Raw genomic sequence first — 24,914 nt, 5'->3', positions numbered from 1 at the left:
TCAATGGAGTCTTGCCGCCAGAAGTGGTGACAGAGAGCAGGTCACATGCCTGGTACACTGACATCACGCGCTCTGGGCGCAAAATTACTGAGGAGAGCTTCCTCCGTTTTGTAGCCGTCAGCAAGCAAGCAACAGGTCTGTGTGAAGAGAGACACAAACAGACCAGGATCACACAACTAAATCTTCTGGAGAGCGCTTTGCAGGAAAGTCCATGGCAGGACAAAGCAGTGCTGGTGTGAGCTGCAGGACCTCTTATGAACACATACAGAAATGTAACATTGAACGACAAAGCAAGTGAGATCGTGAGGACCAAGCAGGCTTACCTGCCGCATTAAAAGATAAGCAAAAATGGTGGGTTGTAAAGTTCGGGTGACATGGGTAGCAAAGGTCAACCGGTTGGCAAAAATGGGACCTCGGAAATAAAGTTTGAAAAACACTGCTTTAGCAGAGGATTACTCCAAAGGAGGCCGTGTGATAATGCATTAATGCATTGTATCAAATTAGTGGGATAGATGGATGCTGTGCCATTCCACTACTCCTGTTACTTGTTTGTATGTTTCAGCATTCATCTTACCAACTGAATAAAAGAAGAATCAAATAACAAACTATTCATACAAACTGAGGGGTGGGATGGGGGTCCTGTGTTTAGGCGCTTCAGTAACCAGAACAATGCTGAATAGCATACCTTTTTTCTCTATCTCAATGAAGCTGGCTTGAAGATGGAGATTGGATGGCAGCTCATTTCCTCCAGAGAGAGTTGACACAAACTATTTCAGAAGGAAAAGAAAGCATTTTAATTCAAATAATGAGAGCACACTAAAATATTGTCCCACAGGGCTCTAGCACACTTAACTCTGTACTTATTCATTTGGACGTTCTGTTACTCTTATAAGACACAAGATAAATAAAATTTATTTTCAGAAGCAAGCTTTCAACAGTTGCATTCCGTAAACTTCCATCTAAAGCTAAAGTGCAGAAAGAAGCAAAGGACATAGTGAAGTCATACAGAATAAGTGCATTGCCTGTTTTAATTGTTGGACAAAGACAACGTAAAAGAACGATACTAATTTATTTTAAAATCTGTCTGAATAGTACAACTGGAAATCAACTAATTTTCAAGTAGAATAACAAGAAATGATGTTGAAATCTAAATGCTCTTGACTTGACCATCAAAAACTTTTCAAATCAGTACTTTTAGAAGCTAGAGTCACAGTATAAATAGGGGCTAGATACAGTGCAGACTTTGTTTGCACTGAGTGCTGAGCTTGTGGCATTTGAGTGCTAGTGAGAGTTTGGTGACTGAGGGAGTTAGGTGAGGAGGGAGTAAGGTTCTCCTTTCATTTAATTTCCTATATTTATCAAAGAGCGTGAAGGGAGCCAGGAGTTTAGAGTACAGCTGACTGGAAGTAGAGTCGGAGGGCGGAGGTCCAGTTGGTCCACGGGGCAGCTAATTCTGTAAAGTAAGAGGGGATGGAGGCTAGGGCAGTTGCATGCTCCTCCTGTAGGATGTGGGTGGTGAGGGATACCACCGGTGTCCCCGCTGACTATACCTGCGGGAAGTGCACCCAACTCCAGCTCCTCAGAGACCGTGTTAAGGTACTGGAGCTGGATGAACTTCGGATCATCCGGGAGGCAGAGGGGGTCATAGAGAAGAGTTACAGGGAGGTAGCCACACCAAAGGTACTGGACAAGAGTAGCTGGGTTACAGTCAGGGGAAAGAAAACTAACAGGCAGACAGTGCAGGGATCCCTCGTGGCCATTCCCCTTCAAAACAAGTATACCGTTTTGGATGCTGTTGGGGGGGGATGACCTACCGGGGGAAGGCCCCAGCGGCCAGGTCTCTGGCACTGAGTCTGGCTCTGGGGCTCAGAAGGGAAGGGGGGAGCATAGAAAAGCAATAGTAATAGGAGATTCAATGGTTAGGGGAATAGATAGGAGATTCTGTGGTCGCGAGCGAGACTCCCGAAAGGTATGTTGCCTCCCGGGTGCCAGGGCCAGGGATGTCTCTGATCGTGTCTTCAGGATCCTGAAGGGGGAGGGTGAGCAGCCAGAAGTCGTGGTGCACATTGGTACCAACGATGTAGGTAGGAAAAAGGGTGTGGAGGTAATAAACAAGTTTAGGGAGTTAGGCTGGAAGTTAAGGGCCAGGACAGACAGAGTTGTCATCTCTGGTTTGTTGCCGGTGCCACGTGATAGCGAGGCTAGGAATAGGGAGAGAGTGCAGTTGAACACGTGGCTGCAGGAATGGTGTAGGAGGGAGGGCTTCAGGTATTTGGATAATTGGAGCGCATTCTGGGGAAGGTGGGACCTGTACAAGCAGGACGGGTTGCATCTGAACCAGAGGGGCACCAATATCCTGGGGGGGGGAGGTTTTCTAGTACTCTTCGGGAGGGTTTAAACTAATTTGGCAGGGGAATGGGAACCGGATCTGTAGTCCAGCAACTAAGGTAGACGATAGTCAGGACGCCAAAGCACGTAGTGATGCAGTGGGGAAGGTAACAATGACAAAGGAGAGTACTTGCGGGCAAGGAGATGGGTTGAAGTGTGTATACTTTAATGCAAGAAGCATCAGGAATAAGGTGGGTGAACTTAATGCATGGATCGGTACTTGGGACTACGATGTGGTGGCCATCACGGAAACTTGGATAGAAGAGGGGCAGAAATGGTTGTTGGAGGTCCCTGGTTATAGATGTTTCAACAAGATTAGGGAGGATGGTAAAAGAGGTGGGGGGGTGGCATTGTTAATTAGAGATAGTATAACAGCTGCAGAAAGACAGTTCGAGGGGGATCTGCCTACTGAGGTAATATGGGTTGAAGTTAGAAATAGGAAAGGAGCAGTCACCTTGTTGGGAGTGTTCTATAGGCCCCCCAATAGCAGCAGAGATGTGGAGGAACAGATTGGGAAACAGATTCTGGAAAGGTGCAGAAGTCACAGGGTAGTAGTCATGGGCGACTTCAACTTCCCAAACATTGAGTGGAAACTCTTTAGATCAAATAGTTTGGATGGGGTAGTGTTTGTGCAGTGTGTCCAGGAAGCTTTTCTAACACAGTATGTAGATTGTCCGACCAGAGGGGAGGCCATATTGGATTTAGTACTTGGTAATGAACCAGGGCAGGTGATAGATTTGTTAGTGGGGGAGCATTTTGGAGGTAGTGACCACAATTCTGTGACTTTCACTTTAGTAATGGAGAGGGATAGGTGCGAGCAACAGGGCAAGGTTTATAATTGGGGGAAGGGTAAATACAATGCTGTCAGACAAGAATTGAAGTGCAGAAGTTGGGAACATAGGCTGTCAGGGAAGGACACAAGTGAAATGTGGAACTTGTTCAAGAATCAGGTACTGCGTGTCTTTGATATGTATGTCCCTGTCAGGCAGGGAAGAGATGGTCGAGTGAGGGAACCATGGTTGACAAGAGAGGTTGAATGTCTTGTTAAGAGGAAGAAGGAGACTTATGTAAGGCTGAAGAAACAAGGTTCAGACAGGGCGCTGGAGGGATACAAGATAGCCAGGAGGGAACTGAAGAAAGGGATTAGGAGAGCTAAGAGAGGGCATGAAAAATCTTTGGCGGGTAGGATCAAGGAAAACCCCAAGGCCTTTTACACATACGTGAGAAATATGGGAATGACTAGAGTGAGAGTAGGTCCGATTAAGGACAGTAGCGGGAGATTGTGTATTGAGTCTGAAGAGATAGGAGAGGTCTTGAACAAGTATTTTTCTTCAGTATTTACAAATGAGAGGGGCCATATTGTTGGAGAGGACAGCGTGAAGCAGACTGATAAGCTTGAGGAGATACTTGTCAGGAAGGAAGATGTGTTGCGTGTTTTGAAAAACTTGAGGATAGACAAGTCCCCCGGGCCTGACGGGATATATCCAAGGATTCTATGGGAAGCAAGAAATGAAATTGCAGAGCCGTTGGCAATGGTCTTTTCGTCCTCGCTGTCAACAGGGGTGGTACCAGAGGATTGGAGAGTGGCGAATGTCGTGCCCCTGTTCAAAAAGGGAATAGGGATAACCCTGGGAATTACAGACCAGTTAGTCTTACTTCGGTGGTAGGCAAAGTAATAGAAAGGGTACTGAGGGATAGGATTTCTGAGCATCTGGAAAGGCATTGCTTGATTAGGGATAGTCAGCACGGATTTGTGAGGGGTAGGTCTTGCCTTACAAGTCTTATTGAATTCTTTGAGGAGGTGACCAAGCATGTGGATGAAGGTAAAGCAGTGGATGTAGTGTACATGGATTTTAGTAAGGCATTTGATAAGGTTCCCCATGGTAGGCTTATGCAGAAAGTAAGGAGGCATGGGATAGTGGGAAATTTGGCCAGTTGGATAACAAACTGGCTAACCGATAGAAGACAGAGAGTTGTGGTGGATGGCAAATATTCAGCCTGGAGCCCAGTTATCAGTGGCGTACCGCAGGGATCAGTTCTGGGTCCTCTGCTGTTTGTGATTTTCATTAACGACTTGGATGAGGGAGTTGAAGGGTGGGTCAGTAAATTTGCAGATGATACGAAGATTGGTGGAGTTGTGGATAGTGAGGAGGGCTGTTGTCGGCTTCAAAGAGACATAGATAGAATGCAGAGCTGGGCTGAGAAGTGGCAGATGGAGTTTAACCCTGACAAGTGTGAGGTTGTCCATTTTGGAAGGACAAATCTGAATGCGGAATACAGGGTTAATGGTAGGGTTCTTGGCAATGTGGAGGAGCAGAGAGATCTTGGGGTCTATGTTCATTGTTCTTTGAAAGTTGCCACTCAAGTGGATAGAGCTGTGAAGAAGGCCTATGGTGTGCTAGCGTTCATTAGCAGAGGGATTGAATTTAAGAGCCGTGAGGTGATGATGCAGCTGTACAAAACCTTGGTCAGGCCACATTTGGAGTACTGTGTGCAGTTCTGGTCACCTCATTTTAGGAAGGATGTGGAAGCTTTGGAAAAGGTGCAGAGGAGATTTACCAGGATGTTGCCTGGAATGGAGAGTAGGTCATACGAGGAAAGATTGAGGGTGCTGGGCCTTTTCTCATTGGAACGGAGAAGGATGAGGGGCGACTTGATAGAGGTTTATAAGATGATCAGGGGAATAGATAGAGTAGATAGTCAGAGACTTTTTCCCCGGGTGGAACACACCATTACAAGGGGACATAAATTTAAGATAAATGGTGGAAGATATAGAGGGGATGTCAGAGGTAGGTTCTTTACCCAGAGAGTAGTGGGGGCATGGAATGCACTGCCTGTGGTAGTAGTTGAGTCGGAAAATTTATGGACCTTCAAACGGCTATTGGATAGGTACTTGGATTAGGGTAGAATAAGGGAGTGTAGGTTAACTTCTTAAGGGCAGCACGGTAGCATTGTGGATAGCACAATTGCTTCACAGCTCCAGGGTCCCAAGTTCGATTTCGACTTGGGTCACTGTCTGTGTGGAGTCTGCACATCCTCCCCGTGACTGCGTGGGTTTCCTCCGGGTGCTCCGGTTTCCTCCCACAGTCCAAAGATGTGCAGGTTGGGTGGATTGGCCATGACAAATTGTCCAAAATTCTATGATTAACCTAGGACAAAAGTTCGGCGCAACATCGTGGGCCGAAGGGCCTGTTCTGTGCTGTATTTCTCTATCTATCTATCAACTGGTGTTGTGAAAGGGACCTTTAGCGGAGTGAATGTATTTCCAAGAGGTTTGGGAAACTAGTTCCCCTGTAATTTGCAATGCATATAACTTACATTTATATAGCATCTTTAACACAGTAAAAAAAATCTCAAGCTGCTTCAAAGGACCATTATCAAAGCTGGCGTAGAGGGAATACAAATGCAGCGGCCTTACCAATACTTAGATGAAGGGGCAGCACGGTGGTGCAGTGGTTAGTACTGCTGCCTCACGTGCCAGGGACCAGGGTTCGATTCCCACCTTGAGTGCCTGTCTGTGTGAAGTTTGCACTTTCTCCCCGTGTCTGCGTGGGTTTCCTCCCACAGTCCAAAGATGTGCAGGTTTGGACCTACCAAATTGCCTCTCGGGGTGAGGTTCCCAGGTGAGAGATAGGATCTAGGTATGGTTGTCTTTCAAAGGTTTGATGCAGACTCGATGGGCCAAATGGCCTGTTTCTGTACTGTAGGGATTCTATGATGATGAAATTTCTGCTACGCCAGTACTGGATTTCAAACAGGCAGCGTGACAATTCCGAGCCAGTACAGGGATCAATAGAGGTGGTGCTGAGATAGAGCAGAATAGCATCAGCATACTTGTGGAAACTGACACTCTGTTTAGGGGTCGAAATGTTTGTGTTTCTTAAAAAGCACAGAATCCAGGAACACTAAGGCAAACATTTTCAATGCACGGCACGGTACTCCACCAGCCCCGTGGTGGTGGCGGCCCCGAGAGTCTGGGGCCAATGGAGGAGACATGTGGGAGCATAGGGAGCATCGGTCTGGACCCCAATCTGTAATAATCACTGGTTTGCCCCGGGAAGTATCGATGGGGGGTTCCGGATATGGCGGAGAGCAGGGATTGAGAGGATGGGGGATATGTTTATAGAGGGGAGCTTTCAGAGTATGAGGGCGCTGGAGGAGAAGTTTGGGTTGGCGAGGGGAAACAAATTCATGTATCTGCAGGTGCGGGACTTCCTACGTAAACAGGTGTCAACCTTCCCGCTCCTACCGCTAAGGGGGATTCAGGACAGGGTAGTTTCCAGAGGATGAGTAGGGGAAGGGAGCGTCTCGGATATCTACAAGGAACTTATGGGGTCAGAGGAGACGCAGACCGAGGAGCTGAAGTGCAAGTGGGAGGAGGAGCTTGGAGGAGAGATAGGGGTGGTCTGAGTCAACGTGTCCGCAACATGTGCCTGGCTCAGCCTGATACAATTTAAGGTCGTTCACGGGGCTCACATGACAGTGGCCCTGTTGAGCAGATTTGTTGGTGGGAAGACAGGTGCGCAAAATGTGCGGGAGGACCAGTGAACCATGTCCACATGTTCTGGGCATGTACGAAGCTTAGGGGATTTTGGCAGAGGTTTGCAGATGTCATGTCCACGGTGCAAGGGTGGCGCTGATTTCAGAGGTGGCGATTTTCAGGGTGTCGGAAGACCCGGGAATTCAGGAGGAGAAAGAGGCAGTCGTTCTGGCCTTTGCTTCCCTGGTAGCCCGGAGACGGATACTATTAGCTTTGAGGGACTCAAAGCCCCCGAAGTCGTAGGCCTGGCTATCGGACATGGCTAGCTTTCTCTGTTTGGAGAAAATCAAGTTCGTCTTGAGAGGGTCACTGTTAGGGTTCACCCGGAGGTGTCAGCCGTTAGTCAACTTCTTCGTGGTAAATTAATCGTCAGCAAAAGGGGGGGGGGGCATTAGTTTAGCTTAGAGTCGGGGGTTAATAAAGGTGGGACCTGTAAGGGAGGGAGACGCTTTTGCACTATGTTTATAGTTTCATGTACATTGTTTGTTGTGTTGTTATAATACGAAAAATACCACAATAAAATGTTTATTTTTAAAAAAGGAGTATTTGGAGTTGAATCAGAATGGGGAGGCATCGGTGGCCATTCTTTGGGAAGCGTTGAAGCTGGTGGTTCAGGGAAAATGATCTTATTTAAGGCTCGTGCGGATAGCGAAAGGAGGGAGGAATGGGATCACCTAATGAGGGAAATAGTGGAGGTGAACAGGGAATATTAAAGGGCACCCACCATGAAAGGATTGGCGAGGAGAAATTTGCAGGGGCAATTTGACAAACTGACAATGGGGAGGGTGGTAAGGCAATTACGTAGGGGAACAAGGGTGCAATAAGAGTATGGGGAGAAGGCGAGCCTCATGCTGGCACCCCAGCTGGGAGCCAGGCTGCGTTCAGGGAAATATTGAGGTTACGGACTGGAGCTGGGAATACGCGTCGGAGCCGGGAAGATAAATAAGGCATTTGGGGTATTACCAGGGACTATGCGAGGGGGACCCGGGAGTAGAGGAGGGGAACATGGAGCGGTTTTATGAACAGCTGGAGTTTCCCCAAGTGGAGGAAGCAAAGAGGCAGGCATTGGACGAGCCCCTGGGGCTGAGGGAGGTGCTGGATAGTATCAGGGGTAAAAGGAGTTTGCGACAGACTTGGCGCCATCACGGGGGTGATTAATGAAGCGCTGGAGAAGGGGGAGCTGCCAGAGACAATGACGCAGGCAGTGATTATGTTAATCCTGGAAAAGGGGAAGGACCTAGTGGAATGTGGGTCGTATAGACCCATATCACTGTTGAACTCGAATGTAAAAGTATTGGCTATATTGTTGGCAGGGAGGAACGAAGATGGTGTCCCCGGTTGTGGTTGCAGAGGGTCAAACAGGCTCCATGAAAGGCAGGCAGCTCACAAGTAATATAAGAAGGTTGTTGAATGTAGTTATGAATCTGTCGGGAGCTTTGGTACCGGAGGAAATGGTGTCCATGGACGCGGAGAAGACCTTCGACCGCGTGGAGGGGCGGAACTTGTTCAAGGTTCTGGGAAGGTATGGGCCGAGATTTGTGGCATGGGCGAGGTTGCTATATGTGGCACCAAGGGACAGTGTGAGGATGAATAATATGAGCTCACAAACCTTTGATTTACACAGGGGTATGAGGCAGGGGTGCCCCCTGTCGTTGTTGTTATTGCGCTGGCCATAGAGCCGTTGGTGATGGCTCTTCAGGGGTCGGCAGAGTGGCAGGTGATTAGGAGGGGACAGAGGGAGCATCGGGTGTCACTCTATGCCGATGGATATGTTTTGGATCCGCTGGAAAGTATGGGAAGGATCAGGGCTTTGTTGGTGAGGCTTGGAGAGTTCTCGGGGTACAAACTGAACGCAGGGAAAAGCGAGGTTATCCCGGTGAATGAGCTGGCACAGCAAGCTAATTCAGAAGGATGCCATTTAGGGCGAGTGATAGGTTCATGTATTTGGGGTTCAGGTAGCAGCAAGGGAATGGACGGGACTCCATAACTGGACTGTAACGAAGCTGGTGGAGGCCGGGGGGGTCTTAAGAGATGGGATACCCTGCAGTTGACTTCGGCGGGAAGGGTCCAAGTGGTAAAAATTAATATTCTGCCAAGGTTCTGGTTTATTTTACAGGCACACCCAATCTTTATACCAAAGGCGCTTTGTTTGGAAATTGGACACAATTATTTTGAGCTTCGTATGGGCGGGGAAGATGCCACGGGTGAGGAGGACCCTGCTACAGAGGTAGAGGCAGTAGGGAGGGTTAACACTGCCAAAACTACTTCAGTATTACTGGGCAGCGAATGTGGAAAAGGTGCGGCGATGGTGGGAAGAAAGGGTAGAGTGGGTTAGGATCAAGCAGGAATCTTGTACGGGGTCCGTCCAGTTTAAGGGCTATGGTGACGACAAGTGTTGCTAATGGCACCGAGTAGGTATTCAAGGATCCCGGTGGTGCTGTCCACGGTGAAGATGTGGAATCAGGTTAGGAGGCATTTTAGGGTGGATGGCATGTCGGTGTTAACGCCACTGTGCGAGAATCATGGGTTTGAGCCAGGGAGGGATGGATAGTGTATACAAAAGGTGAAGGAATGTGGTGTTGGTAAACTGAGGGATCTGTATTTGGAGGAAGGGTTCGCCAGTCTGGAGAAGCTAAGAGAGAGAGAGAGAGAGTAGAGCTGCCAAGGGGGAGTGGGGCAGTGCGGTAGCACAGTTGCTTCAAAGCTCTAGGGGCCTAGGTTCGATTCCCATCTTGGGTCACTGTCTGTGCGGAGTCTGCACATTCTTCCCAGTCTTTGTATATATGCACTGTTGCTGTGATATCATAAACTGGGCAACGGACAAGTTCATTCATGTTGCCACACAGCAGCGATATTTTATACAAAATACCTATTCTTAATCCACCTGTAACAAAAAAATAACAGGTGCCCGTAAGTGCATCGATATTTTCTCAAAAAACAATTTTGTGTAACTAAACGTGTTTGTGTCTGTGTGTACTTCTCACGTTTCAACAGGCCACAGTTACACATCATTCAACCTTGGTAGTAAATTGAGGGGACGAAAGGTAACCCTATTTGTGGCATAACTGCACGGGACCTGGGTAGTGTTCATTTATTCGACTTCGTGCAAAATAGCCAAGCAAACCGAGTAGGATAATTGGACGAAATTCCATTTGTAAAAAATAACAATTATTTGGGACGTGCTTCTTACGATGCTGAACTCAGACACGTTGGGGTCAGGACCGGCGCTTACCCTTTTCCGTAAATCCCTGCAACAAAAGCGGGTAACCCGAACGATCATCATCCCGAGAAGTGCGTCTGTCAAAACCCCCTCTTCCTCAATGGCTGAATGTCTGCTCCATAACGCCGCTCCCAAGCCGACCTCTTCGCACCCAAACCTGCTTCCACCGTCCAACAAACGGGGGGGGGGGGGGGAGGAAGCATCGCGAGATTGACTGGGAGAAGTCCCATGCTGGCAAATGGACGGACGCTGGCAAACGCTGAAGCCGCAGCCGCCATCTTGCTAGTGGGCAACGCTTACGTCACACCGCTCGAGCAAGGGCGGCGGTTACAGTCAGCGCACGCGCCCCTTATCTTGGCGGGCGGTTGGCAGCAGCTGATGGAAGGCGCAGAGCGGGGCAGCTAATGCTGTGGTTAAAATCTACCACCGTGAAGAAAAAAACATTGCAGCTAACATTTGAAAACGCTTAGTAGGTTCAGGGTAGCATCTGCCAGGAGAGATGGAGAAAAACATCTCAGAAAATCATAGAATTTACAGTGTAGAAGGAGGCTATTTGGCCCATCGAGCCTGCACCCGCCCTTGGAACGAGCTTAAACCCACACCTCCACCCTATTCCAGTAACCTTTGATGTGCAACATTCTGGAAATCTAAGTACAGTACATTAACTGGTTCCCCTTTATCCACAGCACAGGTTAGTTGCTCAAAGAATTCCAATAAGTTGGTTAAACATTTGATTTGATTTATTGTCACTTACCAAAGTACAGTGAAAAGTATTTTTCTGCGGCCAAGTGAACCTACACAGTGCGTACATAGTAGACAATAAGAATAATCACCAGAGAACATTGACAGATGGTTACATCGGCAAACAGTGGTTACAGTGAGGAACAAGGGGCCAAACGAAGCAAAAACATGAGCAAGAGCAGCATAGGACGTCGTGAATAGTGTTCTTACAGGGAACAGATCAGTCCGAGGGGGGAGTCGTTGAGGAGTCTTGTAGCTGTGGGGAGGAAGCTGTTCCTATGTCTGGATGTGCAGGTCTTAAGACTTCTGTCTGATGGAAGGATCTGGAAGAAGGCAATGCCTGGGTAGGAGGGGTCTCTGATAATGCTGTCTGCCTTCCTGAGGCAGCGGGAGGTGTATACAGAATCAATATGATTGTGTGATGCGTTGGGCTGAATTCACCACACTCTGCAGTTTCTTGCGATCTTGGGCTGAGCAGTTGCCATACCAGGCTGTGATGCAGCCAGATAAGATGCTCTCTATCGCACATCTGTAGACATTTGTGAGAGTCGATGCAGACGTGCCAAATTTCTTTAGCTTCCGTAGGAAGTAGAGACGTTGTTGGGCTTTCTTGACTGTTGCATCAACGTGAGTGGACCAGGACAGACTGTTGGTGATGGTGACCCCAAGAACTTAAAGCTATCGACCAGCTCCACTTCGGAGCCATTGATGCAGACGGGAGTGTGTGTTGTGCTACGCTTTCTGAAGTCGATGATCAGTTCCTTGGTCTTTCCAACATTTAGAAAGAGGTTGTTTTCGGTACACCATGCAACCAAGTGATTTATCTCCCTCCTGTAGTCTGATTCGTCGTTGTTTGAGATATGGCCCACCACAGTCTATCATCCGCAACCTTATAGATTGAGTTGGAGTTAAATCTTGCCACACAGTCATGTGTGTATTGGGAGTACAGTAGAGGACGGAGCACACATCCTTGCGGGGCCCCGGTGTTGAGGACTATTGTGGAGGAGATGCTGTTGCCTATCCTAGTAAGAAGTCTTACAACACCAGGTTAAAGTCCAACAGGTTTGTTTCAAACACGAGCTTTCGGAGCGCAACTCCTTCCTCACTTCCACTGCAGCAAGATCCTCCGCCGGGCTACTAGGGACGCAAAGGCCAGGACGCCTCTTTCACCTCCTGCACTCCCAGCTCCACCGCCACTCCAAAAATCGCGAGTCCCCCACCCTGGTTTGACCCTGGATCCAACCACCCTTGACACCGTCCCCGCCAACCCCTTCCAGAATTCTTCCAGTGCCGGGCATACCCAGAACGTATGGGCATGATTCGCTGGACTCCCCGAACACCTGGTGCAACTATCCTCCCCCCCCAAAGAACCTACTCATCCTAGTCCCGGACATGTGGGCCCGGTGCAGCACCTTGAATTGGATGAGACTAAGCCTCGCACATGAAGAGGAAGAGTTGACTCTAAGGCATCCGCCCAAGTCCCGTCCTCTATCTGCTCCCCAAGTTCAACCTCCCATTTAGCCTTCAGCTCCTCCACTGACGCCTCCTCCACCTCCTGCATTCCCTTATAAATGTCAGACACCGTCCCCTCTCCGACCCACACCCCCGAAAGCACTCTGTCCATTGCCCCCCGCGAGGGCAGCAAAGGGAACTCCTCTACCTCTCGCCTAGCAAACATCTTTACCTGCAAGTATCTGAACATGTTCCCTTGGGGGAGCCCAAATTTATCTTCCAGTTCCCCCAGGCACACAAACCTCCCGCCAATAAACAGGTCCCTCAATTTACTGATGCCCACCCTTTGCCACCCCCTAAATCCCCCATCATTGTTCCCCGGGATGAACCGATGATTTCCACCCAATGGAGCCTCCATCGAGCCCCCTGTTTCCCCCCTATGCCATCTCCACTGTCCCCAGATTCTTAGGGTCGCCGCCACCACCAGGCTCGTGGTATGCCTCTTAGGAGAGAGCGGCAACGGCGCCGTTGCCAAGGCACCCAGGCCCATACCTCTACATGATGCCATCTCTATTCTTTTCCACGCCCCCCCCCCCCCCCCCCCCGCCCCCTCCATCACCCATTTACGCACCATTGACACATTGGCTGCCCAATAGTACCCCAAAAGGTTGGGCAGCGCCAGCCCGCCTCTATCCCTCCCTCGCTCCAGGAAAACCCTCTTCACTCTCTGAGTCCCATGTGCCCACACAAAGCTCAAAATACTGCTAGTCACTCTCCTAAAGAAGGCCCTGGGGATGAAGATGGGCAGGCACTGAAAGAGGAACAAGAACCTCGGAAGCACCGTCATTTTGACGGACTGCACCCTCCCCGCCAACGACAATGGCAGCAGGTCCCACCTCTTGAACTCCTCCTCCATCTGATCCACAAGCCTGGTGAAATTATGCTTGTGAAGAGTCCCCCAGTCCCTGGCCACCTGCACCCCCAGGTACCTAAAACTCTCCCCTGCCCTCCTAAGCGGGAGCCTACCAATTCCTTCCTCCTGGTCTCCAGGGTGCACCACAAACACCTCACTCTTGCCTAAATTTAGTTTATAGCCTGAAAAGGTCCCAAACTCAGCTAGCAGCTCCATCACCCCCGGCATCCCTCCCACCGGGTCCGCCACATAAGGTAACAGGTCATTGGCATACAACGACACACTATGTTCCTCCCCACCTCGCACCAAACCTCTCCACCTCCCTGAATCCCTCAACGCCATCGCCAACGGCTCGATTGCCAATGCAAACAACAAGGGGGACAGGGGGCAACCCTGCCTGGTCCCTCGGTAAAGCCGGAAGTACTCCGACCTCCCATTCGTGGCCACACACGCCATCGGGGCCTCATATAGCAGCCTCACCCATCTAATAAACCCTTCACCAAATCCAAACCTCCCCAACACCTCCCATAAGTACCCCCACTCCACTCTATCGAAGGCCTTCTCTGCATCCAGCGCCACCACTATCTCAGCCTCCCCCTCAATCGCTGGCATCATGATGACATTCAACAATCTCCGCACATTCGTGTTCAGCTGCCTTCCCTTCACAAACCCTGTCTGGTCCTCGTGTACAACCCCTGGCACACAGCCCTCTATCCTGGTGGCCAGGATCTTTGCCAGCACCTTGGCATCCACATTAAGGAGAGATATGGGCCTGTATGAACCACACTGCTGGGGGTCCTTGTCCCTCTTTAAGATTAACGAAATCAGCGCCCGCAACATCGTCGGGGGCAAAGTCCCCCCTTCCCACGCTTCATTAAGTGTCCACACCAGCAAGGGGCCCACTAGGTCCACAAACTTTTTATAAAATTCAACCGGGAACCCATCCGGCCCCGGCGCCTTCCCTGACTGCATCTGCCCGATCCCCTTAACTAGCTCCTCCAGCTCAATCGGCGGCCCCAACCCCTCCACCTGCTTCTCCTGCACCTCCGGGAAAGAAAGCCCGTCAAGGAACCTCTCCATTCCCCTCCTCTCCACCGTTGGCTCCGACCGGTACAGTTCCCCGTAAAAGTCCTTAAAGACCTCATTCACCTCTACCCCCTTCCGCACCACATTCCCACTCTTGTCTCTCACTCCAGCAATTTCCTTAGCCGCATCCCGCTTGCGGAGCTGATGGGCCAGCATCCGACTCGCCTTTTTCACCATGTTCGTACACTGCCCCTTGTGCCTTCCTCCACTGTGCCTCTGCCTTTCTAGTGGTCAGCAAATCAAATTTAGCCTGTAGGCTGCGCCTCTCCCCTAACAGTCCCTCCTCTGGTGCCTCTGCGTACCTCCTGTCTACCTCCAGCATCTTTCCCACCAGTCTATTCCTCTCGCTCCTCTCCCTGTGCGCCCGGATGGATATCAGCTCCCCACGAATCACTGCCTTCAGGGCTTCCCAGACCATCCCCACCTGGACCTCCCCCGTATCATTCACCTCGAGGTACCCCTCAATACTTGCCTGGACCCTCCTACACACCTCCTCCTCCGCCAACAACCCCACATCCAACCGCCACAACGGGCGCTGGTCCCGCACCTCCCCCATTTCCAACTCTATCCAATGCGGAGCGTGGTCGGAGATTGCAATGGCCGAATATTCGGCCTCCTCCACTCTCGGAATCAGTCCCCTACTCACCACGAAGAAGTCTATCCGAGAATAGACCCTATGTACGTGGGAGAAGAAAGAGTACTCCCGTGCCCTCGGCCTCACAAACCTCCATGGATCCACCCCTCCCATCTGGTCCATAAACCCCCTCAGTACCTTGGCCGCCGCCGGCCTCCTACCCCTCCTGGAGCTGGACCGATCCAGTGAAGGATCCAACACCGTATTGAAGTCCCCCCCCCCCCCATAATCAGACCTCCCGCCATCTAGATCTGGGACCCGTCCCAACATACGCCTCATAAAGCCCACATCGTCCCAATTTGGGGCATATACACTAGCAAGTACTACCTTCTCTCCCTGTAGCCTGCCCCGAACCATAACATACCTACCCCGCTTATCCGCCACCACCTCAGATGCCTCAAACGATACATTTTTCCCCACCAGAATCGCTACTCCCCGGTTCTTCACATCCAACCCAGAGTGGAAAACCTGCCCCACCCACCCCTTCCTCAGACGGACCTGGTCCGCCACCTTCAGGTGGGTCTCCTAAAGCATTGCCACATCTGCCTTTAGCCCCCTCAGATGAGCAAGTACCATCGACCGCTTCACCGGCCCATTCAATCCTCTCGCATTCCAGGTGACCAACCGGATCAGAGGGCCCCCCGCCCCCCTCCCCCGTCGACAAGCCATAGCCCGTCGACTGCCCGCCCCAGGCCAGCACCCCCCGCCCGACCCAGTCCCTACAGCGACAACACCTCACCTCTGTCCCCCCGGCCCACACCCGCTCCTTCCTGACCCTGCCAGCAGCAACCCGGTATCCCCCCCCCCCCCCCCCCCCCCCCCCCGGCTAGGAACCCTCCTAGCCGCGCACCGTCCTCCATTGTACTTCCGTGGGTCAGCTAACTTCTGCTGACCCCGGAAACTCCTGCCAAAAACCCGACCCCTCCCAAAGTGGGATCATCCCCCATCCTATCCCTCCTCCAGGCACCGCTCCAGCGCGGGGAAGAACCAGTTAAGGCCCCCCCCCCCGTCATAGTCTCCACCCCCCAGCCCCGCAACGCGGGAAACCAGAGGAAAGCCCGCCCTTTCGCACTGCCCCACCACACCCTTCTGACGCAGCTCCCAAATACCAGCCCCACTCCATACCCCCAACCCGATATAGAATACAACAGACCTCCCCAACCCTCCCCGCAAGATACAAAACTCAAACAATGCCCCCCAACAAAAAACAGCAACAAACACCCCAATAAATAACCATATCAAAATTACAAAAGTACAGAAAAACAGAACACAGCAACAGCAGAAACCAACAAACTGATTCTGGAAGGCTAGTGATGGGAGATGAGGAAATGGCTGGAGAACTTAATAAGTACTTTGCGTCTGTCTTCACAGTGGAAGACGTTAGTAATATCCCAAAAATTATAAAGGGTCAGGGGGCTGAGTTGAGTATGGTTGCCATTACAAAAGAGATGGTGCTAAAAAAGCTAAACGGTCTTAAAATTGACAAATCTCCTGGCCCCGATGGGCTACATCCTAGAGTTCTGAGGGAGGTGGCTGAAGAAATAGCGGAAGCGTTGGTTGAGATCTTTCAAAAATCACTGGAGTCAGGGAAAGTCCCGGACGATTGGAAGATCGCTGTTGTAACCCCCTTGTTCAAGAAAGGATCAAGACAAAAGATGGAAAATTATAGGCCAATTAACCTAACCTCGGTTGTTGGTAAAATTCTAGAATCAATCGTTAAGGATGAGATTTCTAATTTCTTGGAAGAGCAGGGTCGGATTAGAACAAGTCAACATGGATTTAGTAAGGGGAGGTCGTGCCTGACGAACCTGTTAGAATTCTTTGAGGAGGTGACAAGTAGGTTAGACCAGGGAAACCCAGTGGATGTGGTCTATCTGGATTTCCAAAAGGCCTTTGATAAGGTGCCACACAGGAGGCTGCTGAGTAAGGTGAGGGCCCATGGTGTTCGAGGTGAGCTACTGGCATGGGTTGAGGATTGGCTGTCTGACAGAAGGCAGAGAGTTGGGATAAAAGGTTCTTTTTCGGAATGGCAGCCGGTGACCAGCGGTGTCCCACAGGGTTCAGTGTTGGGGCCGCAGCTGTTCACCATATATATTAATGATCTGGATGAAGGGACTGGGGGCATTCTAGCGAAGTTTGCTGATGATACGAAGTTAGGTGGTCAGGCAGGTAGTGCTGAGGAAGTGGGGAGGCTGCAGAAGGATCTAGACAGTTTGGGAGAGTGGTGCAGGAAATGGCTGATGCATTTCAACGTGAGAAAATGTGAGGTCTTGCACTTTGGAAAAAAGAATCCAAGCATAGACTACTTTCTAAACGGTGAGAAAATTCATAATGCCAAAGTACAAAGGGATCTGGGAGTGCTAGTCGAGGATTCCCTAAAGGTAAACATGCAGGTTGAATCCGTGATTAAGAAAGCGAATGCTATGTTGTCATTTATCTCAAGAGGGTTGGAATATAAAAGCAGCGATGTGCTACTGAGCCTTTATAAGGCTCTGGTTAGGCCCCATTTGGAGTACTGTGTCCAGTTTTGGGCCCCACATCTCAGGAAGGACATACTGGCACTGGAGCGTGTCCAGCGGAGATTCACACGGATGATCCCTGGAATGGCGGGTCTAGCATATGAGGAACGGCTGGCGTTCCTGGGATTGTATTCATTGGAGTTCAGAAGGTTAAGGGGAGATCTAATAGAAACTTACAAGATAATACATGGCTTAGAAAGGATGGACGCAAAGAAACTGTTTCCGTTAGGCGAGGAGTCGAGGACCCGTGGGCACAGCCTTAGAATTAGAGGGGGTAAATTCAAAACAGAAATGCGGAGACATTTCTTCAGCCAGAGAGTGGTGGGCCTGTGGAATTCATTGCCGCAGAGTGCAGTGGAGGCCGGGACGCTAAATGGCTTCAAGGCAGAGATAGATAAATTCTTGATGTCGCGAGGAATTAAGGGCTATGGGGAGAATGCTGGGAGGTGGAGTTGAAATGCCCATCAGCCATGATTGAATGGCGGAGTGGACTCGATGGGCCGAATGGCCTTACTTCCACTCCTATGTCTTATGGTCTTAAGCATTACAACCGACCCCGCAACCCCCAACCCCTAGTTCGAGTCCAGTTTCTCCTTCCGCACGAAGGCCCAATCCTCCTCCGGGGAATCAAAATAATAATGCCGGTCCAAATAAGTTACCCACAGGCGCGCAGGCTGCAACATTCCAAACTTAAACCCGGACCGCCGCCTAGCCACCTCTGCACTCCAATCCTGGTAGATCCGTACTACCCCATTCTCCCAGTTGCTGCTCTTCACCTTCTTGGCCCAGCGCAGCACACATTCCCGATCACTGAACCGGTGGAACCTCACCAGCACCGCACGCGGGGGTTCATTCTCCTTAGGCCTCCTGGCCAGTACCCTGTGGGCTCCCTCCAGCTCCAGGGGCAGATGGAAAGATCCTGCCTCCACTAGCGAGTTCAGCATCGTGGCCACGTAGGTTGTCAGATCCGACCCCTCCAGCCCCTCCGCAAGGCCCAAGATCCTCAGAGTTTTCCGCCTCATGCGGTGATCAAGCTCCTCGAAGCGGTCCTGCCACTTCTTGTGGAGTGCTTCGTGCCCCTCCACCTTACTCACGAGGACCACGGCCTCCTCCTCTCGTTCAGTGGCCTGCGCCTGCAACGCCTGGATGGCAGCACCCTGGGTCGTCTAAATCTCCGAGAGCCTTTTGTTTGTTTCCTGCAGAGAGCTCAGTACCTCAGCCTTGAAATCTGCAAAACAGCGCAGGAGAGCAGCTTGCTGCTCCTGGGCCCACTGCTTCCACTCCTCTGGTGCTCCGCCGGCCGCCATCTTGGATTCCTTCCCCCATTTTTTCTGGGGAGCTGCTGCCATTTTTTCCCCCTTTCCACTCCGAGTTCGAGTCATGAAATGCGGAGAAAGTCGATCAGCACACCTTCTCCCACCGGGAGACGTTGAAAAAATTCCGTCTTGGGCTCTAAAAAGAGCCGAAAAGTCCGTTTGAAACGGGAGCTCCCAAATGTGTGTCTTCCTACGTCATCGCCGCCACCGGAAGTCCCCCTGGTATGCCATCTTGTTTTTTTTTTTGGTTTTTTTTTTGGTTTTTTTTAAAATTTAGATTAGCCAGCCAATTATTTTTTCCAATTAAGGGGCAATTTAGCGTGGCCAATCCACCTACACTGCACATTTTTGGGTTGTGGGGGCGAAACCCACGCAGACACGGGGAGAATGTGCAAACTCCACACGGACAGTGACCCAGAGCCGGGATCGAACCTGGGACCTCAGCGCCGTGAGGCGGTTGTGCTAACCACTAGGCCACCGTGCTGCCCGAGGTATGCCATCTTTAATGGTAGCTTCTAACATTTTCGCTACAACAGATGTTAAACTAACTGGTCTGTAGTTTACCACTTTCTTTCATCATTTTGAATAATGGAGGTACATTTGCTACCTTCCAATCTAATGGAACCTTCCCCGAATGTAGTGAATTTTGGAAAATTAAAACCAACGAATCAACCATTTCAGTTGACACTTCTTTTAAGTCGTTGAAGTTCATCAGGACCCGGACTCTTGTCAGCCCGAGGCTCCAACAGTTTACTCAGTGCCACTTCTCTGGTGACTGGAATTTTACTGAGTTCCTCCCCCTCTTCCATTTCCTGGCATTTGCGATGTTACTTGTGTCGTCTATAGTGAAGACTGATGCAAAATATTTGTTCAATTGATCTGCCATCTCCCTTGTTTTCCATTATCAATTCTCTAGATTCACTTTCTATAGGGCCAATGCTCAATTTGTTAAACCATTTCTATTTAAATATTTATTATCTGTTTTTATATTTCTGGCTTGTTATTAATCTTTAGTCATCCCTTGCTGTTCCTATTCTGTCCTATCATCTGATCTGCCACTTGCTTTGCACGATTATATGCTTTTTAAAAGTTTGATATCTATTGGGCACAATTGGGCGGCATGGTAGCACAGTGGTTAGCACTGTTGCTTCACTGCGTCAAGGTCCCAGGCTTGATTCCAGACTTGGGTTACAGTCTGTGCAGAGTCTGCACGTTCTCCTCATGTCTGTGTGGGTTTCCTCCGGGTGCTCCATTTCCTCCCTCAAGTCCCTGTTAGGTGATTTGGACATTGTGAATTCTCCCTCAGTGTATCCGACCAGGTGCCGGAGTGTGGCGACTAGGGGATTTTCACAGTAACTTCATTGCAGTGTTAATGTAAGCCTACTTGTGACACTAATAAATATTATTAAAGGGGGACTTCCGATGGCAGCCATGGTGTGAGTGGTTGCGCACAGGGCAGCTCCTGCTCGAAGCCAAAGGAAAGAGTTTTTTACCCGATATTGGGTGGGTAATTTCACCAAAAAGGTGTAGTTGAAGGTCGCAGGAGTAGTTTCCCCCGGGAGTGGCAAGGCCACTGGTTACTAAATCCAGCAGAAGATGGTGAGAGACCTGGCCAAGGAGTTGGTGGAAACCTGTGGCGCAGTAGCCGGTAGAAGGATGGCGGAAGGGGAAGGGCTGGTGCAAGGTGGAAAGCCCCAGATAGAGCTGTTGATGGCTTTTATTAAGAAGAAGATGCCAGCAGAGGAAGGATCTTTGGCATCCTTTAAGAGCTGGATTGAGCGGGTGGAGAAGTGTTTGGAGGTGCAGGCGTTGCAGATCTGAAAGATTGAAGGTGTGATTCCAGACCACAGCAATCGAGTGGTGGGCCTGCCTGAAGGAGTGGAAGGTGTGAGTACAAATGAGGTACATCACAAAGATGCTGGTGGCGGAGGGGGTGAAAGTTAAGGCCCCTGAAGTGGACCGAGCACATAGGTCTCTGAGGCAGAAGCCTAGAGTTGGGGAGTCGTCACGGACGGTGACCGTGAGACTCCACATATTTGTGGAGAAAGAGGTCTTGCGTTGGGCCAGGGCAAAGCACACATGCGAATGGGAGGGGAACATGTTCAGAATATACCAGGACACTGGAGCCAAGTTGGCGAAATGATGGGTAAGGTTCACCAAGGCCAAGGCGGTGCTGTACCGACAGTGGATTAGGTTTGGGGTGCTCTACCCGGCGAAACTGTGGATGACGTTTGAAGCCTGGGAGTACTACTTCGAGACCCCAAGCAGCCGAGGACTTTATCAAGGAGCATAAACTGGGGGAGAACTGAGTGGAACAGTGCTGGGGAACTTGCGTCGGGCATTTTGTAATGGTTGGGAATACAGTTTTAAGTGGGGGTAGGGATTGAGGTTTTTTTTGTTCCCTCCGGTTTGGAGGGGGTCCTTTTTTGGGGTTTGTTGTTTATTGTTGGATTGGTAAGGGATGGTAGGGGTGAAAGGTTTATGTTGGGGATGGATGTTCCCACCACCCCTAGTTTTATGGGGCTGTTTGAGTTTATTGCTTGTTTGTTTGCTCTCGGGGGAAGTGACCTGGAGTTCAGGGTGAGCCTTTGTTTGGGTGGGGAAGGTAAGGTCAGCAGGAAGCCTTCTTCCCTGAGCAGTGGAGGAGGTGAGGGGAGGTCATTGGGAGGAGCCTTTGGGAAGGGGCTGCCACGCTGGTAAGTAATGCTGGGGAATGGAAGTGGGGTGAGGGAGAAGGCCGAGAGAGTTGGCCATGGGGGAGGGGGAAGGTTGACGCAATGAGGCAGGGGTTGAGAGATGACATGGTCAGGGGCGGAGAAGGGGGCCATCTGGGATGGGCTATGTACAGGGTGGATTTAACGGGGTGTAGTTATGTGGGGAGGATGATGGACGGTAGAGGGGGATGGAGGCGTAAGCCTCCGGTAAGATTGGTGATGTGGAATGTCCATGGACTTAATGGACCGGTTAAAAGATTGCGGGTGTTAGATATTATTTTGGTTTGTTATTTATTGCCCTGTTGGTTCGTTTTATTTTGTGATTATGTTTGTTGTGTGAATTTATAAATGCCTCAATAAAATATTTTTTAAATGATTGCGGTGTTTGTGCAAGGGACACACCTCTGAGTGAAGGACCAGATTAGGTTAAGGAAGGGGTGGTTCAGGCAGGTTTTCCACTCGCGATTCGATTCAAAATTGAGAGAGTGAGGGTGGCACAGTGGTTAGCAATGCTGCCTACGGCTCTGAGGAGCCGGGTTTGATTCCGGCCCTGGGTCACTGTCTGTGTGGAGTTTGCACATTCTCCCCGTGTCTGCGTGGGTTTCACCCCCACAACCCAAAGATGTGCAGGATAGGCGGATTGGCCACACTAAATTGCCCCTTAATTGGATAAAATAATTGGGTACTCTAAATTTTTTTCAAAAAAAAATAAAAAATTGAGAGAGTGGCAATTTTAATGAGCAAGAAAATGGGATTTCTGAATGCGAAGGAAGTGAGGGATCCGGGTGGGAGATATGGGATTGTGAGTGGGGTATTGGATAGGACACCGGTGGTTTTGGTAAACGTGTACGCACCAAATTGGTGTGTTTATGAGGGGGTTGCTGGCAGCAATCCCGGACTTGGCCACACACCAGTTGATTATGGGAAGAGATTTTAACTTTGTCTTAGAGCCGATGGTGGATAGGTCGAGTCCTAGGTTGATGGGTAGGATACGATTGGCAAAGGATCTGGGTGGGTTTATGGAAAGGGTGGGTATGGCGGATCCATGGCGCTTTAAGAGCCCGGGTGAAAGGGAATATTCCTTTTTTTCACATGTTTATCAGGTGTATTCGAGGATTGATTATTTTGTGGTGAGCCGGGAGATTTTGGTCGGGGTGGAGGGGGCAGAGTGCGGATAGTTATTTCGGACCATGCGCCCCACTGGTGGGAGATTCGGCTTAGACCGGGAAGAGAGCAGAGGCTGGGGTACAGGTTTGATTCGGAGTTGTTGATGGACGGAGGCATTTGTGATAACGTGCAGGCGGTGATTAAGCATTATGTGGAGTTGAATCAAAATGGGAGTTGTCGGCGACTATTTTTTGGGAAGCACTGAAGGCAGTGGTCCGGGGGGAAATTATCTTGTTCAAGACTCACATGGATAGGGAAAGGAGGGAAGAATATGACCGCCTAATGAGTGAGATAATGGAGGTGGATAGTGAGTATTTGAGGGTGTCCACCACGGAGGGCTTGGTGAGAAGGAAAAAGTTGCTGGGGCAATTTGACAGGCTGACAACAGGGCAGATGGTAGGACAGCTATGTAGGGCAAGAGGGGTGCAATATGAGTATGGGGAGAAGGCGAATTGTACGCTAGTGCACCAGCTGCGGAACCAGGCTGCGTCCTGGGAAACGTTGAGGATACAGACAGGGCTGTGGTGTCGGAGCCGGGGAGGGTAAATAAGGCGTTTAAGGAGTATTTCCAGGGATTGTACAAGGCGGACCGGGGGGAGAGGGGGACATGAGGCGAGCCTGGAATTACTCAGCTGGAGGAAGTAAAGAGGCAGGGGCTGGAGGAGCCTCTGGAGGTGCTGGATAGGATCAGGGGCATGAAATCAGGGAAGGCCCCAAGGCCGGATGGATATCTGGCGGAATTTTGAAAGGAGCTTGCGATGGACCTGGTACCACATCCTTTGGGGGTGTTTAATGAGGCATTGGAGAAGGGGGAGCAGCTGGAGACGGTGATGCAGGCAGTGATTACGTTAATTCTGAAAAAGGGGAACGACTCGGTGGAATGTGGGTCATTTAGGCCCATATCATTGTTGAATACTCTTGTGAAAGTACTGGCTAAGTTGTTGGCGGTTGTGTCTCCATTCTCCACCAAATGATAATACTAAATTTTGCAGTAATCAGTTGAACACCAGATAACTTCAAAGAACCGTTTATTTACCGCGGGGCTGTAGCACAAGTGTAACTGAGTTACAGCAAGTGAAAAAGCAAATTTCTCTTAGTTACAGTTGACTATATATTCTTACAAAACCCATCAAGCCTTTCAATCATTAGTCATACAATCAGCTCATTATGCCCCTCCTTTATGTAATTATTTTCTTCCCATCATTAGTAATACAGTTAGTTTCATAGCATAGTAATTCTTTAACAAAAGTCCTGAGGAGTGACTCTTCCCCCGGCTGTTTCGTTCCCACCACAGCTTCTCACAGACAGTCAAGGTCGTGATAACACCTTCTCACAGGAACAATTCATTTCACAAAGCTGGTAGACAAACTTGACATTCCATTTCCCATCAAGCTCTGATTTTTAACTTGACCAAACTCTCATTCCATTTCCCATCAAGCTCTGATTCTAACTTGAGCCAAACTCTCACCGGTAGTGATTGCAGAGGATAAACAGGCTTTCTGAAAGGAAGGCAGCTCTCGAACAATATAAGAAGGTTGTTGAATGTAATCATGAATCCGTCAGGAGCTCTGGTAACAGAGGTAGTGGTGATTACGGACGCGGAGAAGGCATTCGACAGGGTGGAGTAGCGGAACTTGTTTGAGGTTCTGGGAAGGTTTGGGTTTGGGCCGAGGTTTGTGACATGCGTGCGCTTGAGATATTGTGGCACCGAGGACGAGTGTGCGGATAAATGATCGGAGGTTACGGAGTTTCAAATTACACAGGGGAACAAGGCAGGGGTGTCCGCTGTCGCCGTTGTTGTTTGCGCTGGACATAGAGCCTTCAGTGATGGCTCTCAGGGGATCGGTGGAGTGGCAGGGGATTATGAAGGGACCGAGGGAGCATCGGGTGTCGCTCAATGCTGACAACCTACTGTATATTTTGGGGAGTATGGGAAGGATCATGGGCCTGCTGGGGAGGTTTGGGGAGTTCTCGGAGTATAAACCAAATGTAGGGAAACGCAAAGTGTTCCTGGTGAATGAGTTGGGACGATTTAGGGGGATGCCATTTACGGTGGCTAGGGATAGGTTCAGGTATTTGGGGATTCAGGTAGCGACAGAATGGAAGGTGCTCCACATCCTTCTGGTAGTGTGGCGAACAGAATTATGCACAATATTCCAAGTGCGGCCGTACTAAGGTTCTATACAACTGTAGCATGACTTGGCAGTTTTTATACTTTATGCCC

General features: G+C 50.0%; 1 protein-coding gene across 1 annotated transcript in view; it reads right to left on the bottom strand.

Moving 5' to 3' along the window:
* Window positions 1–10,346, bottom strand: part of mrpl4 (mitochondrial ribosomal protein L4) — a 38,232-nt gene extending 27,886 nt beyond the window's left edge. Inside the window, exons 1-2 of the mRNA XM_038814703.1 lie at window positions 10,161–10,346; window positions 686–767 (exon numbers count right to left, since the gene is read on the bottom strand). Of these exons, the coding sequence (XP_038670631.1) occupies window positions 686–767; window positions 10,161–10,211 (133 nt within the window). The 5' untranslated portion in view covers window positions 10,212–10,346. The remainder of the gene's footprint in view (window positions 1–685; window positions 768–10,160) is intronic.
* Window positions 10,347–24,914: the final 14,568 nt, after the last annotated feature.

Source organism: Scyliorhinus canicula, chromosome 1 (genome assembly GCF_902713615.1).
Source record: "Scyliorhinus canicula chromosome 1, sScyCan1.1, whole genome shotgun sequence".
Lineage (NCBI taxonomy): Eukaryota > Metazoa > Chordata > Chondrichthyes > Carcharhiniformes > Scyliorhinidae > Scyliorhinus > Scyliorhinus canicula.
Note: the sequence above shows the minus strand (reverse complement) of the source record. Positions and strands in the feature narration are given on the sequence as shown.